The following is a 16475-nucleotide window of genomic DNA, read 5'->3' as shown; positions in this document are numbered from 1 at the left end:
GGGGAAGCGCTAAATGAATATTTTTCAACAGTATTCACTCTAGAAAACGCCAATGTTGTCGAGGAAAATACTAGACTAGGTGGGATTGAGGTTCACAAGGAAGAGGTATTAGAAATCCTTCAGAAGGTGAAGATAGATAAGCCTCCTGGGCTGGATGGGATTTATCCTTGGATCCTCTGGGAAGCCAGGGAGGAGATTGCTGAGCCTTTGGCATTGATTTTTAACTTGTCATTGTCTACAGGAATGGTGCCAGATGACTGGAGGATAGCAAATGTGGTTCCCCTGTTCAAGAAGGGGAGTAGAGACAACCTTGGTAATTATAGACCAGTGAGCCTTACCTCAGTTGTTGGTAAAGTGTTGGAAAAGGTTATAAGGGATAGGATTTATAATCATCTAGAAAAGAATAAATTGATTCGGGATAGTCAGCACGGTTTTGTGAAGGGAAGGTCGTGCCTCACAAACCTTATTGAGTTCTTTGAGAAGGTGACCAAACAGGTAGATGAGAGTAAACTGGTTGATGTGGTGTACATGGATTTCAGCAAGGCGTTCGATAAGGTTCCCCACAATAGGCTATTGTACAAAATGCGGAGGAATGGAATTGTGGGAGATATAGCAGTTTGGATTGGAAATCGGCTTGCTGAAAGAAGACAGAGGGTGGTAGTTGATGGGAAATGTTCATCCTGAAGAGCAGTTACTGGTGGTGTATGGCAAGCGTTGGTGTTGGGTGCACTGCTGTTTGTCATTTTTATAAATGACCTGGATGAGGGCGTAGAGGGATGGGTTAGTAAATTTGCAGACGACACTAAGGTCGGTGGAGTTGTGGATAGTGACGAAGGATGCTGTAGGTTGCAGAGAGACATAGATAAGCTGCAGAGCTGGGCTGAGAGGTGGCAAATGGAGTTTAATGCAGACAAGTGTGAGGTGAGGGCTAATGGTAAGATTCTTAGCAGTGTAGATGAGCAGAGAGATCTCGGTGTCCATGTACACAGATCCTTGAAAGTTGCCACCCAGGTTGACAGGGCTGTTAAGAAGGCATACAGTGTTTTAGCTTTTATTAATAGAGGGATCGATTTCCGGAACCAAGAGGTTATGGTGAAGCTGTACAAAACTCTGATGCGGCCGCACTTGGAGTATTGTGTGCCGTTCTGGTCACCGCATTATAAGAAGGATGTGGAAGCTTTGGAAAGGGTGCAGAGGAGATTTACGAGGATTTTGCCTGGTATGGAGGGAAGGTCTTACGAGGAAAGGCTGAGGGACTTGAGGGTTTTTTCATTGGAGAGAAGAAGGTTGAGAGGTGACTTAATTGAAGCATATAAAATAATCAGAGGGTTAGATAGGGTGGGTAAGGAGAGCCTTTTTCCTAGGATGGTGACGGCGAGCACGAGGGGGCATAGCTTTAAATTGAGGGGTGAAAGATATAGGACAGATGTCAGAGGTAGTTTCTTTTCTCAGAGAGTAGTAAGGGAATGGAACGCTTTGCCTGCAACGGTAGTGGATTTGCCAACTTTAGGTACATTTAAGTCATGTTGGACACGCATATGGACGTACATGGAATAGTGTAGGTTAGATGGGCTTGAGATCGGTATGTCAGGTCGGCACAACATCGAGGGCTGAAGGGCCTGTACTGTGCTGTAATGTTCTATGTTCTATATAATAGCATGGCTGTAGTGAAGAAGCACAAAGAGCGAGATCAATATTAAATTTAAAATTTGAGAGGTCCATTCAGAAATCCAATAACAGCAGGAAGGAAGCAGCTCATGAATCTGTTGGTATGTGTGTTTTAAGTTTTTGTATCTTCCCACTCGAGAACAGAGAAGGGAATCTGTGTGGAACCAGAAGAGGTAGGTGAGATCCTAAACACGCATTTTATGTAGGTATTCACCAAAGAGAAGAAATTAGTGGGGGCGGAGAAGAGCGTTGAGTTTCTCAGCCAGGTCACTGTTAAAAAGGAAGAGGTGTTGTGCATCTTAAAAAGTATTAAGGTAAATAAGCCTCCAAGTCCTCATGGGATCTATGCCAGAATTCTGAGGGAGGCAAGAGAACAAATTGCTGGAGCATTGACAAACATCATTGTATCTTCTTTGGCCACAGGTGAGGTCCCAGAGGACTGGAGAATACCCACTGTTGTCCCACTGTTGTCCCACTGTTAAAGAAGGTTATCAGAGATAAACCTGGAAATTACAAGCCTGAGAGTCTCTTCAGTGGTAGGGAAATTATTGGAAAAGACTTTTAGGGACAAGATCTATATGCAGTTAGAAGCAAATGGACTTATTAACGAAAGACAGTATGGTTTTCTGCAGGGCTAGTCATGCCTCACTAACTTGATAGAGTTTTGTTTTGAGAAGGTGACAAAGATGGAGGGAAAAGCAGATGTCTGCATGGACTTCAATAAAGCCTTTGATAAGGTCCCTCATAGCATACTGGTCCAAAAGATGATGTCAGATGGTATTGGGCTGAGCTGGCAAGATGAATTCAGAACTGGCTTAGTCCTATGTGACAGAGGTTAGCGGTGGAAGGATGCTTTTCAAAATAGAAGGCTGTGACTAGTGGTGTTCCATAGGGATCAATGCTGGGACCTCTGTTGTTTTGTGATCTACACAAATGATTTGGAGGAACATGTAGCTGGTCTAATTAGTAAGTTTGCGGATAATGCAATGCAAGTTGCGGTTAGTGAGGAGGACTGTTTTGTTTTAATTCATTTATGGGATGAGGGCATCGGTGGTCAGGCAGCATTTATTGTCCAGAGGGCAATTGAGAGTCCATCACGTTGCTGTCGGTTTGGAGTCACGTGTTGACCAGACCATGTAAGGATAGCAGTTTCTTTACCTAAAGGACATTCAGAGAACACAGCAGGATACAGATCGGTTGGAGGTGTGGGCAGAAAAATGGCAGATGGAGTTTAATCTGAAAAATATGAGATGCTGCATTTTGGAAGGTCAAGTACAGTTGGAGATTATATGGTGAATGGTGGAACCCTTAAAATTGATATACAGAGGCTGTGCAGGTCCACAGATCACTGAAGGTGGCAGTGCAGGTCAATAAGGGAGTAAAAAAGGCTCATGACATGCTTGCTTTCATTGGAAGCAAACTTGAGTATAAGGCTGGAAAAGTTATGCAGCAGCTTTATAGAATTTTAGTGATGTCACACTTGGACTATTCCGTTTCGTCCTGGTCACCATACTACCAGAAGGATGTGGATGCTTTGGAAAGGGTACATAAAAGGATTACTCCAGAATGTTGTCTGATACGGGAGATTTTAGCAAGAAGAAAGGTTGGACAGACTGAATTTGTTTTCATTGGAACTCAGGAGGTTGAGGGGCGACCTGATAGAAGCGTATAAGATTGTGAATAACATAAATACAGTGGAAAGTGTGAGGCTTTTTCCCAGGTTGGTGGGGTCAATTACTAGGGGACGCAGGTTCAAGGTGCAAGGGGAAGAGTTTTAAAAGTGATGTGTGAGACAAGTTTTTCACACAAATGTTGGTGAGTGCCTGGAATACATTGCAAGAGGAGGTGGTGGAAGAAGACTTAATAGCAGCATTCAAAAAAGCACCTGGATGAATACATGAATAGGAAGGGAAGAGAAGGATCCAGATCCTGTAAAGGAAGACAGTTTTAGTATAGGGGAGGAATAATGTCAGCGCAGGCTTGGAGAGTTGAAGGGCTTGTTCATTGTCTTTTTTTCTGCCAGATGGAAGAGGCTCGACGAGATTATAACCAGGGTGGAAGTGTCTTTGATTATGTTGACTGCCTTTCTGAGGCAGTGAGAAGTATAGATGGAATCAGTGGATGGGAGGTTGGCTTGTGTGATTTTGATTGGGCTGTGTTCACAACTTTCTGTAGTTTATGGTGCTGAGCAGAGTAGCTGCCAGACCAAGTTATGAATCATCTAGATAGAACACTTTCATTGTGTATCATCTCTAAAAATTGATAAAAGTCTTCATGGACATGCCAAATTTCCTTAGCCTCTCGAGAAGGTAAAGGTGGTTTGTGCCTGGCTATGTTCCTCATAATTTTTGTGCATCTCAAATCATGTTCCCCTTCAGTCTGCTCTGCTCTGCTCAATAAAAACTGCCCCAGTCTATCCAATCACTTTTCATAACTAATATTTTTCCAGGCCAGGCAATGACCTGGTAAATTTTCCTCTGCGTCCTTGACAGTGTAGTCGCATCCCTCTCATGAGGTGGATTCCAGAACTATACACAATACTGTAGCTAACTTTTTTAATACAGTTCCAGTGTAACCTCCCTCCTCTTAAACTCTGTTCCTCAACAAATCAAGGCAAGTATCCTATATGCTGCCTTCATCACTTTATCCACCTGTCCTTTTGCCTTGAGGGACCAGTGGACATGCCCACCAAGATCCCTCTGATTGTCAGTGCTCCCCAGGGTCCTACTGTTCATTATTTCTTCTCTTGCCTTGTTTTTCTTTCTGCCCAAATACATCTCTCCGAGCTTAGGTTCTTTGAATTCCATTTAGCACTGATTAGCCCATCTGGGCAGCCCATCTATATCCTGTAATCTATTCTACCCCCTCAATTTGCCAACACACCGATTTGATTTTTAAAGAAAATATATAAAATCATCCATGAACTTAATGATCAGCCCTCCGACATTCAAGACTAAACATATATCACATACTGATTCCTGCAGAACTCTACTGGACACAAGTTTCCAATGACTCGTCCATTGACCACCACCACCTGCTTCCTGCCCCGAACCAGTTCTGGATCCACTTAGTCAAATTTCCTCAAATTTCATAGGCTCTTACCTTTACCATCGGTTGTTATCTGTTGTTATGATCCATCAAGTCAGTTTTCCATCTGGGGTCAGGCATAACAGAATGAGATTTTTTCACTCCTTTTATAACCGTAAAATAAAGCAGCAGAGTTAGGCTATTTGGCCCATCAAGTCTTCTCTGCCTTTTGATCGTGGCTGATAGGTTTTTCAATCTCATTCTCCTGCCTTTTCCTGTCACCCTTGATTCCCTCACCAATGAAGAACCTATCTGACTCTTCCTTAAATACACAAATGACTTGGCTGCCCATAATCTTCTGTGGTAGTGAGTTTCTCAGATTCAACAACTTCTAGTTAAAGAAATTCCTCCGCCTCTTCTGTTTTAAGGAGTTGTCCCTTCAGTCTGAGGCTGTGCCCTCCAGGTCCTAGTCTGTCCGACTCCTGGAAATGTCTTGCCCACATTCGCGCTCTCCAGCTGTTTCCATATTCAGTAAGTTTCGATTACATCCCCTATCATTCCTCTAATCTAAACTCTCCTTGAGTACAGGCCCTAAGCCCTCAACCGCTCCTCATACGACAAACCATTCATTCCCAGGGTCATTCTTGTAAACCTCCTCTCGACTCCCTCCAAGACCAGCACATCCATTCTCAGTCATGGGGCCCAAAACTGTTGACAATATTCCAAATGTGGTCCGACTGGAACCTTGTGCATCCTCAGCCGTACATCCCTGCTTTTGTATTCGAGTTTCTTGAAGTGAATGCTAACATGGCCATGGTGTGTGCAGAAAGGGAAAGTGGCAGAGGCTGGCAGATTGTATTTAGTATGAGCGATAGAAGATCCCCTTTTGCCTTTACCGTAAAGTGAACAGCTTCTGCAGCTGACAGATTCATCCCTGTCACCTTTACAATTGGAGCCACATTACTCCAGCTGGGGCAGAACCAGTAATTTATTTAGGTTTAACTTAATTTCCTGGAATTTGTATTCCAAGCTTCTCTTTGTGAAGACAAGGATTGCATTTATTATTGTATCAGTGATAATGGGAACTGCAGATGCTGGAGAATCCAAGCTAATAAAGTGTGAAGCTGGATGAACACAGCAGGCCAAGCAGCATCTCAGGAGCACAAAAGCTGACGTTTCGTGCCTAGACCCTTCATCAGAGAGGGGATGGGGCGAGGGTTCTGGAATAAATAGGGAGAGAGGGGGAGGCGGACTGAAGATGGAAAGAAAAAAAGATAGGTGGAGAGGAGAGTATAGGTGGGGAGGTAGGGAGGGGATAGGTCAGTCCAGGGAAGATGGACAGGTCAAGGAGGTGGGATGAGGTTAGTAGGTAGGAGATGGAGGCGCGGCTTGGGGTGGGAGGAAGGGATGGGTGAGAGGAAGAACAGGTTAGGGAGGCAGAGACAGGCTGGGCTGGTTTTGGGATACAGTGGTGGGGAGGGGAGATTTTGAAACTGGTGAAGTCCACATTGATACCATTGGGCTGCAGGGTTCCCAAGCGGATAATGAGTTGCTGTTCCTGCAACCTTCGGGTGGCATCATTGTGGCACTGCAGGAGGCCCATGATGGACATGTCATCCAAAGAATGGGAGGGGGAGTTGAAATGGTTTGCGACTGGGAGTTGCAGTTGTTTATTGCGAACCGAGCGGAGGTGTTCTGCAAAGCGGTCCCCAAGCCTCCACTTGGTTTCCCCAATGTAGAGGAAGCCACACCGGGTACAATGGATACAGTATACCACATTGGCAGATGTGCAGGTGAACCTCTGCTTAATATGGAAAGTCATCTTGGGGCCTGGGATAGGGGTGAGGGAGGTGGTGTGTGGGCAAGTGTAGCATTTCCTGCGGTTGCAGGGTAAGGTGCCGGGTGTGGTGGGGTTGGAGGGCAGTGTGGAGCGAACAAGGGAGTCATGAAGAGAGTGGTCTCTCCGGAAAGCAGACAAGGGTGGGGATGGAAAAATGCCTTGGGTGGTGGGGTCGGATTGTATATGGCGGAAGTGTCAGAGGATGATGCGTTGTATCCGGAGGTTGGTGGAGTGGTGTGTGAGAACGAGGGGAATCCTCTTTGGGCGGTTGTGGCGGGGGCAGGGTGTGAGGGATGTGTTGTGGGAAATGTGGGAGACGCGGTCAAGGGCGTTCTCGACTACTGCGGGGGGGAAAGTTGCGGTCCTTGAAGAACTTGGACATCTGGGATGTGCGGGAGTGGAATGCCTCATCGTGGGAGCAGATGCGGCGGAGGCGGAGGAATTGGGAATAGGGGATGGAATTTTTGCAGGAGGGTGGGTGGGAGGAGGTGTATTCTAGGTAGCTGTGGGAGTCGATGGGCTTGAAATGGACATCATTTACAAGCTGGTTGCCTGAGATGGATACTGAGATGCCCAGGAAGGTGAGCAATGTGCTGGAGATGGCCCAGGTGAACTGAAGTTTGGGTGGAAGGTGTTGAAGTGGATGAACTGTTCGAGCTCCTCTGGGGAGCAAGAGGCGGCGTTGATACAGTATTCAATGTAACGGAGGTGGGGTTTGGGGCCTGTGTAGGTACGGAAGAGGGACTGTTCCACGTAACCTGCAAAGAGGCAGGCATAGCTGGGGCCCATGCGGGTGCCCATTGCCATCCCCTTTGTCTGTAGGAAGTGCATTTCAACCGTTTCAACTCCCCCTCCCATTCTTTAAATGACATGTCCATCATGGGCCTCCTGCAGAGCCACAATGATGCCACCCGAAGGTTGCAGGAACAGCAACTCATTCCGCTTGGGAACCTTGAAGCCCAATGGTATCAATGTGGACTTCACCAGCTTCAAAATCTCCCCTTCCCCCACCGCATCCCAAAACCAGCCCAGTTCATCCCCTCCCCCCACTGCACCACACAACCAGCCCAGCTCTTCCCCTCCCCCCACTGCATCCCAAAACCAGCCCAGCCTGTCTCTGCCTCCCTAACCTGTTCTTCCTCTCACCCATCCCTTCCTCCCACCCCAAGCCGCACCTCCATTTCCTACCTACTAACCTCATCCCACCTCCTAGACCTGTCCGTCTTCCCTGGACTGACCTATCCCCTCCCTACCTCCCCACCTATACTCTCCTCTCCTCCTATCTACTTTTCTCTCCATCTTTGGTCTGCCTCCCCCTCTCTCCCTATTCATTCCAGAACCCTCACCCCATCCCCCTCTCTGAAGAAGGGTCGAGGCCCGAAACATCAGCTTTTGTGCTCCTGAGATGCTGCTTGGCCTGCTGTGTTCATCCAGCTTCACACTTTATTATCTTGCATTTATTATTCACTGCTTTGTTAACCTACAACTTCGCCTTCATAGATTTTTGGAGTACCTTCTTTGTTTTCTTCATTCTTAACCCTCCCATGTAAAATTGTCATGTAGCTCACATTATCTAACTGTGCTCTTCTTACCAAAATATGCCTTGTCATGTTTTCTTGCACAGAGTCTCATGTGTTCACCAACCTGGCTCGGCTACCTTGACGTCTATTGTATCTTCCTTGCTGTTTATTAAACTCTTAGCTTTTAGGTAATCTGCAAATTTTGTAATAATGCCCTAACACATGTCAAAAATAAGTTATGGCACTGAACCTTGAGGAAGTGGGACTTCATGCCCCTCTTAATTTTAATTTAGCCAATTTAATATCCATGTATTTTAATCCATTAGCTTCGGTTTTGCTTTTTGATGAAAGTGGTATTTTGATTTATGCATCTTTTGAAAGTCCATGTACACAATATCAACTGCTTCGATCTTATCCACACTTGGCATCGTGAATAAATGTCAGAGGAATAGAGAAGTATTGTGTTTACTGTGAGAATGTTTAGAATATGGAACTTGCTATCATGAGGAATAGCTCGGGTGGCAAACTTAGCTTAATTAAAGGAAATGTTAGATAAAAAGTTAAAAATTGAAAGGCGGTGGGAGCAATCTCATGGAAGCATAAAATCTGGTTTGGACACTTTTGGTTAATAACCTGTCTGACTTAATTTGACAGGGCAAGAAATGAATTATAGCATTTGTGATGTCAGTCTAGATAAAAACCGAAAGAACTGCAGACACTGTAAATCAGGAACAAAAACAAAATTTCTGGAAAAAGTATCAGGTCTGGCAGCATCAGTGAAGGAAAAAAACAGTTCACGTTTCGGGTCTGGTGACCCTTCCTCAGAATTAATGGTGGCTGGGAAAATGTCACTTTATATGCAGAAAAAAGGGGAGGGAGGTAGGAGTAGGGAGTAAATGATAGGATAGAGCCTAAAGAGAGAGGAGAGAAGTTGGACAAAGAGTTGATAACGATCAGGCTGGGAATGTGAATAGTTGTTAATGGGGACTGTTAGTGACTAACATGGGGGTCTGTGTGCAGTGGCAGGCTATGTGGTAACAAGGCATGCTGTGTGGGGTAGGGGGCTGGGACATGGGAGAGCTTAGGCCCTATATAAGGCCACACAGCAGGCCTTAAGAGTCACCGGACCTGAAATGTTATTTTTTTTCCATCCCCAGAAGTTGCTTAACCTGCTGAGCTTTTCCAGCAACGTTGTTTTTGTTTTGAATTCACTTTTTCTCTGTTCCTGTCTTATTTCCCTTACTATTTCTTTTTGTGGCATTTTATTATGTTAAGAGTGCAGTATAGATGCAAGTAATTTCTGTGTTCGTGGATTTATGTGTTTTTGTAATTTTCTTCCTGCCCCATCCCAACAGACAATATCAAAATCCTGCAGAATTCACTATAGAATAGTTGTAACCCCAAATCATGAAATAGACACTTTTGTTTATATTGAGCTGAGTTCAGTGCAGGTATTTAAAAACTGAAAGAATTGTGGATGCTGTAAATCAGGAACAAAAACAAAGTTGCTGGAAAAGGTCAGCAGGCCTGGCAGCATCTATGAAGGAAAAAAGAGTTAACATTTCGGGGCCAGTGACCCGTTCCCCAGTTCTGAGGAAGAGTCATCTGACACGAAACGCTAACTTTTTTCCTTCACAGATGCTGCTAGACATGCTGAGCTTTTCCAGCAACTTTGTTTTTGTGTCAGTGCAGGTATTTGTTTATTTCTATTTTGTTGTGTGACTAAATAGTGTCTGGATTGAGGCTCTGAATAAAGAATGATGCTAATACCTGGTATTGTAAAATAAATACATGTATTTCATACAAGATTTCTTTGACTAATCCACGACTTTTTTCTGATTAAAACTTTTCACTTCACCATACTTTGCGAAACCAATTGTCATTATTTTCCTCTCTCTCTTAAGTTGTTTTTAATAGAAATAACTAAATTATTGTAACTTTGGCAGAGGTTGATCTAGGTCACTTTTGATGTATGTTGTAGCCTTGTAAAATTCACCTGTTTTATTTAATGCATGGAAAAATAGAATCATGTTTTGGTATGCAGCTGTCCGCTAATATATAACATCCTGTCGGACCAAAATACTGCCGTTTAATTTTGGACCACAGTATTCGGGCCCTTTCGATACCTTGCATTATTGAAAAGACTGATGCTGGGAAACTTGTTTGTTTTCCTTTCCAAAACCATCTTTGATTCAATTCCACAATGAGAGTCAAATTGCTGGCGATGAAAGTTTATTTAGCTAAGCTCAGAATAAATCTCAGAGAGCTGTTTTGACTTGTAATGCATTATACTCTTGGTCTCATTTGTTCCTCAACTAATTCCTTCAGTTTTTTGTTAATTTGGTGAACTATTATATATGGTGTGTAATGGAATTTATATTTTGGAATTGTCTAGTTGGTGTGCTATGACAGCAAACTCTTTGCTGTGATAGTTTAATTGAAATGATCCTATAGTTCAGCGCAGAAGGAACAGACAGCTTCTACCTGTGATAAGGGAGTCCTTTTCAAAATATGCAAAAAGATATCAGACCTTCTGAGTTTCTCCAGCATTTTGTTTTTATATCACTATCAGTGTTTTGTCAAACTTTGTGACTTCTGAGTTTGATGTCCATTGCTGACAACAAATAAACATTACTGCTATTTGCATTTTGCACTTCCATGTCCTACATTGAGGCAAGCATGCATGTGTTTGCAAAAAAATGGGTGTATATTCATGGCTAACTTTGATTCATCCATAAGCCGTGCTGTATATTTCTAATTGTTCCATAATTCATTATAGAAAATCTGAACTGAAGAAGCTTGGTGACCCTGACTTTGGTAGATAGTCGGGACTGCAGATGCTGGAGAATCTGAGATAACAAGGTGTAGAGCCACATGAACACAGCAGGCCAAGCAGCATCATAGGAACGGGCAAGCTGATGTTTAGGGCCTAGAGTCTCCTTCAGAAAACTGAAGAAGGGTCTAGACCCGAAACGTCAGCTTTCCTGCTCTCCTATGATGCTGCTTGGCCTGCTGTGTTCATCCGGCTCTACACCTTGTTGACTTTGACTTTGTCAGTTTCTGTGTACACTGGCAGCATGTATGTTCAGCTAAGTAGATTTCTGGAACCTGGAGACTAGCTACTCCATATGCTGTGGAGGTTTTCGCGTTTCCTTATCGTGGACATAGTTTCAATTTTAAGTTCTGTGTAAAATTAGTTTTGAAAAGAAAAGGAGTTGCTAGCATGAATTGAAAAGGTAGAATAGAAATTTATTGTCACGTGTACTTTTACATGAAAAGTACAAGTGAAAAGTTTTATAAGTTGCTCCACCATGGCACCGAGGTCAATGGCAGAAGTAATACACAATAATAAAAAACAAGTAAAATTATGGCAAAGTTCATCACAGTTCAGTTAACACCTCCAGGGCTTGGGGGAAAGCCAGTTGAGGAACGATGGAATATCTTGAAGACACGGCTGGGACAAGACTGCCATTGCTGGGACGAGTACCAAATTAGGCAAACACGACCCAAAGCAGACAAGTGAAGTTCAAAATTTTTTTGCACGTAAGCTTGTGTGAAGCATTTCTAAAAACCATTCTGCAGTAGATTTAAAACTAGGAATGTATAGAACTGTGTGTTACTGAAGGAAAGTGAGATTTACTGTGCTCAGCATAGTTGCAGAATAAATAGTTTGCGCGTATACGTACAATTAAATGCAAAAATCTGAATGTTGTGATACAAGTTTACTGTATTTCACAGGTTACACTGTAACACTGTTGTGTTAATAGATTCAGGACTGAAATCAATGAAAGAACATGAAATTGTGGAATTAATGACAAGTGTCTATAGTTCTTTAGTAGATTTGTGGACCAAGGCCATCAATAAACACTTAGAATTAGACCTTATTTATACACTACCGTGAAGAAATGAGGTAACTAATTCCAATAGACCTCAGTTTAAATACCAGGTGAGAGAAAACAACAATGCAAGGCTGCACTAATGATGTTACCCAGCGGGGTAATGAAATGTCTGCAAACTAATGAACCAGCTCGGTTGGTATCCCAACCACACTGACAACTTGTCCACTAAACACAGCAAAAAAAAAGATGTTAGGCTCGTGTGTTCAGACGTATGTTAGCAAATTCTTAAAAGGGCAGGTCTTTTTTTTTGTTCATAATGTGTGTCTACGTGCCTCACTGAGGCATATTTATTGCCTATCACTAACTGTTCAGAAGTTGATCTTGAGTTAAGAATTGATCTCAATTTTGTGGGGCTGGAGCCATGTGCAGACCAGACTGGGTAAGGACGACCGCTTTACTTGCCTAAAAGACATCAGTGGACCAGACAGTTGTTTCTGTTTTTAAAGCAACTGTCCACAGTTTAAGCTAGTTTTTAAAAAAATTTCCAGATTTATTGAATTTAGTTTTCACAATCCACTGTGATGAGATTTGAGCTCCTGGTCTCAGAAGATTTCAGAATTATTATTGCCACCTTCCCTAGTTAGTGCAAAACAACACTTGTGATGCAGAAAGTTGAATTTTAGTCATATGGAGTCTGATTGCTCAATTCATGCTAAGGACTTAATTTCTTATCATCTTTATTCCCTCCTCTCTCTCAATTCTTTGTTTCTTACCTTGTACGTAATTGGAATTCTTGGATTTACATAGGGATAAATCTTTTTTGTCCCATATAGACCAGTTTGGAGATGGAACCAAGAGCAAAATTAGTGTATGTCATATTAGGGTAATACCTCAGCATGATCGTAGTGGGTCCATGATCTATTACTGGCGACCTATAGAACAATGGCAGGTGGCTAGCTAAGCTTAATTTTATTTGAGCTAGAATTACTGTTGCTGCTCAGTCAAGTTCTTAGTACTAGTCTAGGTAGCCAGTGAGGTTTCCTTTCAAATATTCTTTATCATTCTCACTGTTGGATGTCAGGGACCTGACTATTTTAATAAAATCCAGTCTGTGCCTCAGTGAGGTTTCTTCAATCCAGTTGTTTGGCTGAAGAGCCACAGTGTTGTTCACCTTGTTTTTAAAAAAAAGTTAGCCATTTTCTGTGGAGGACATTGAGCTGGAGTACACCCTAATTACAGAAAATCTCGATGTAAAAGCCTGACAACACACTGACCAGCATTGTGAGAAACAAGTGCCATTCTTTGACCGCGATCAATAAAATTTCAGTTAGCCAATGTATTTTTGTAAAGATTTATCTAATTAAAAGTTGCATTATATCTGAGGAGTTGTTCATAACCTGCATCAGAATTATCACTTCTTGGTGTTGAAATATTGTTTCTACAATCCTCTTCTTTTAACTCAGACTTCAAACATTTTCTGTGTTACATGAGACTTCATAAAAATCTCACCTTAAAACTCCTGTTTATTTTCAGTAACAACTGTATGTATTTGATGTACTACTCAAATTATCCGAGTGTAGTTCTATAATTATTCAGAATTTAGATTTGTTGATTTTAGGATGTGTGAAATGTGTTTAGTTTGCTACATTCAGTAATTGTTCTGTTTGTATCTGTATATCTACATATTGCTAGACAAATACATTTAAACATGTTGACGAATGTGTGTATTATCTCAGTCTTTTGAATTATTACCTATTCAACTGCTGTATCAGGCGGTAATTTTCCATGCTGAATTATCACTTTAAATCCAAAATACCTATTGTTGCAGCGATATGAATAAAATTCTGGTGGATAACATTTTGAAGGACTGTTGCATGAGTTTTCTTTTTGTGGCTTGATTTTCATATGCCGTTTCATTATGAATACTGTTAACAAAGTTCCAGCAAGAAGTTTATTATGCTTGGCATTACTTAAAATGGCCTCTCTTGACTTTTGCAGTTCTGGAAAGATAATGTTGAAGATAATGAAATACGGGAACTTATTATTTTAAGAAACAATGGACTACAAGGTTAGTAATTTTTTTCAAAGTACAAGAGACAAAGTAAAAGTTTAACTGAAAAGTTGATATTTATTATGATTTTACATGCACTGTGTTTCAAGACTGACGTAACATCTACAGCTTATAATTGTTCAATATTCTGTAAGGTTGAATGGTTTAAAAATAAATTGTTATCCTTAATTTTCATTAGCTGAGTTCCCTAATTCTATTGTATTGTTGAAGATATATGGTATGCGGGTTACTGATTTACTCCCAAAGTGGAAGAAAGGAGCATTAGCACTTCTTTTGTTCCGTTCTGCTGCTTTGTTTTTCTCTATAAATCTGTAATTTTGCTTACATTTCGCTGTTTGCTTCTGTAATTGGAATTGGTCTCTTATATCAATTTAGGTGCGAGTATAGAAATCGATACGGAGTCATCTTTATTCCATCCCCCCCATAAAGTGGGCATCAATGATGTTGAGGGGCAACGTATACTTCAAATAGCAGTAATCCTTCGCAATTTGTCATTTGAGGAAGGAAATGTGAAGCTATTGGCAGCTCACCGTACATGTGTCCGTTTCCTGTTGTTATGTTCCCATTGTCAGTATGCTTCTCTCAAGCAACTGGGGCTGGACACATTGGGTAATGTAGCAGCTGAGGTATGAAATTATTCTGGCAAGTAGTACATTTGAGTTTGTAAGACAGTTTATATTCTGTTCTGTTAAAATTACTCCTTCATTTAAACTAGGTCATATGCTCAATTAAGGAATATGTTCAAATCATCTTCAATGAATACTTAGTTGCATACTATGGTAAAAAGACTGTGTACTTGTATTTTTTTTTCTGTATTTTTGATTTGTGGATTGAAATGGGAAGACTTTCAACAATTTTTTTTTGAAGATGAGCTGCATTGAAAAACAAGTAAACTAGCACTCATTAGTATTACCTGGGATGCTGCTTGTTCAAGTAGTAATGGAAATTTAGCTAGCAGACAAGTTGGGGCTTAGGAATGGAGCTTTGGCAGTCGCCTTGTCCACAGACCAGTTTTTAATTACAAAAGTCTTCTATCTACCAGTGACTATGACATTGATTCCTGGGTAGTTGAACCCTTGTGATGTGAATGTTTTGGCAGAAATCTATGGAGGAGGAGGAGTTGTTTTTTCAGCTCTAAAAAAAATCTCAAGCCTGAAGATAGCTATCTGATTTCCTACTTCTAGTAAGTTGTGACCTCTAATTGTGAAGTCAAATACATGGTATAAGTTTCCTGCAAAGAGATGAAAATATCTCAAAGGATTATAGAGGAGCTGCACATCCTGCCAAGCCAAAAGGACCATCTCAGAAGACTTTGTGAACAGGGGCCATCAAAAAAGACTTTCCCAGTCTTTACCTCTGCCCATAAAACTCTTTTTGGTTTTGTTCCTGTGTTTTTCTTTACGTGTCTGCAGAAGGGGTAGTTTATAATGGGTTTAGAGCTTTGACTAGAAGAGTTATATGTCAGCTATTCGTACTTTCTAACTATACATAAAAATGATTTTTTTTGTGATAAATGATCATTCTTAAGTACAGAAACCTGGCCTGTGCTTTCTGTCAACCTGGGTGTAAAAGACAGGTAAATTGGGGAAAATGTTCTGTACTTTTCAAAATCTTTAACTTTTGTGACAAGTGAAGGAATAGCATGGCTTGATTTCCAGCAGACTGCCCCAAGAAGTGCATCAATGGACCTAGCACTTGGCATGTTAGGCGAAGAATAGCTATTATCATTCGTCCCCTTCAGTCGGCCTCTGATTTCTCCTTTAGTCTGACATTCACAACTTATTTTTTTCTGTTCATGCAAGATTTGCCGCACGATTTGCTTTGCACTCAAATCACGTACTCAAGAAAGGACAAAGCAAGAAATTTGCATCTGCTTTGACCATGCTTGCTCCTTTTTCATTTCCACTTAATCATTTTCATCAGCATTGTCAGGCAATGTCTCCAAGAACAGAAAATCTAATCACAAAACCAAGAACTGTATATGCCGAAGATCTGAAACAAATTCGTTTCTGGAGAAACTCAGCAGATCTGGGAGCACCTGGGGAGAGAAAAACAGAGTTAATGTTTTGAGGCCAGTGAGCCGCCTTCAGAACTTGTGATTATCTGTCCTTGATGTTTAGTGGCATGACCTTCGCTGAATTCCACATTGGCAACATCCTGGAATTACTATTAACCAGAAAATGAACTGAACTGGCTTCAAGAGCAGGTTAGAGATTTCAAATTCTGAGGCATGTAACTAGACTGCCTAAAATCTGCCTAGCACCTACACAGCACAAGGTATGAATATGCTAGGAGATTTTTTTGCTTGCCTGGTTGAGTACAGCTCCCACAGCAGTTGAGGAACTCTATACCATCCAGAATAATCCAGTCCACTTCATCAGCATCACATTCACCACTTTTCATATTTACTCCTTCCACCACCGATGTCATTAGTAGCAACATGCACCGTTTATAAAGTCCAGTGCAGTGACTTGCCATAGTCCTTTATCTGCACCTTCCAAATCTGCGAT

The 16475-nt window shown here is 41.8% G+C and overlaps 1 protein-coding gene across 2 annotated transcripts in view; it reads left to right on the top strand.

The window, feature by feature from the left end:
- Nucleotides 1-16475, top strand: part of arid2 (AT-rich interactive domain 2) — a 151828-nt gene that overhangs the window by 75229 nt on the left and 60124 nt on the right. Inside the window, exons 7-8 of one of the 2 annotated variants that reach the window (XM_048548529.2) lie at nt 13893-13962; nt 14341-14591. In XM_048548529.2, coding sequence (XP_048404486.2) covers nt 13893-13962; nt 14341-14591 — 321 coding nt within the window. Of the gene's footprint in view, nt 1-13892; nt 13963-14340; nt 14592-14616; nt 16172-16475 lie in introns of those variants that run through there. The other variant, XM_048548531.2, reaches the window with a different exon arrangement.

The sequence above is a fragment of the Stegostoma tigrinum genome, chromosome 18, assembly GCF_030684315.1.
Source record: "Stegostoma tigrinum isolate sSteTig4 chromosome 18, sSteTig4.hap1, whole genome shotgun sequence".
In the NCBI taxonomy this organism is placed as follows: Eukaryota; Metazoa; Chordata; class Chondrichthyes; order Orectolobiformes; family Stegostomatidae; genus Stegostoma; species Stegostoma tigrinum.
This window is presented reverse-complemented; position numbering and strand designations above follow the sequence as displayed.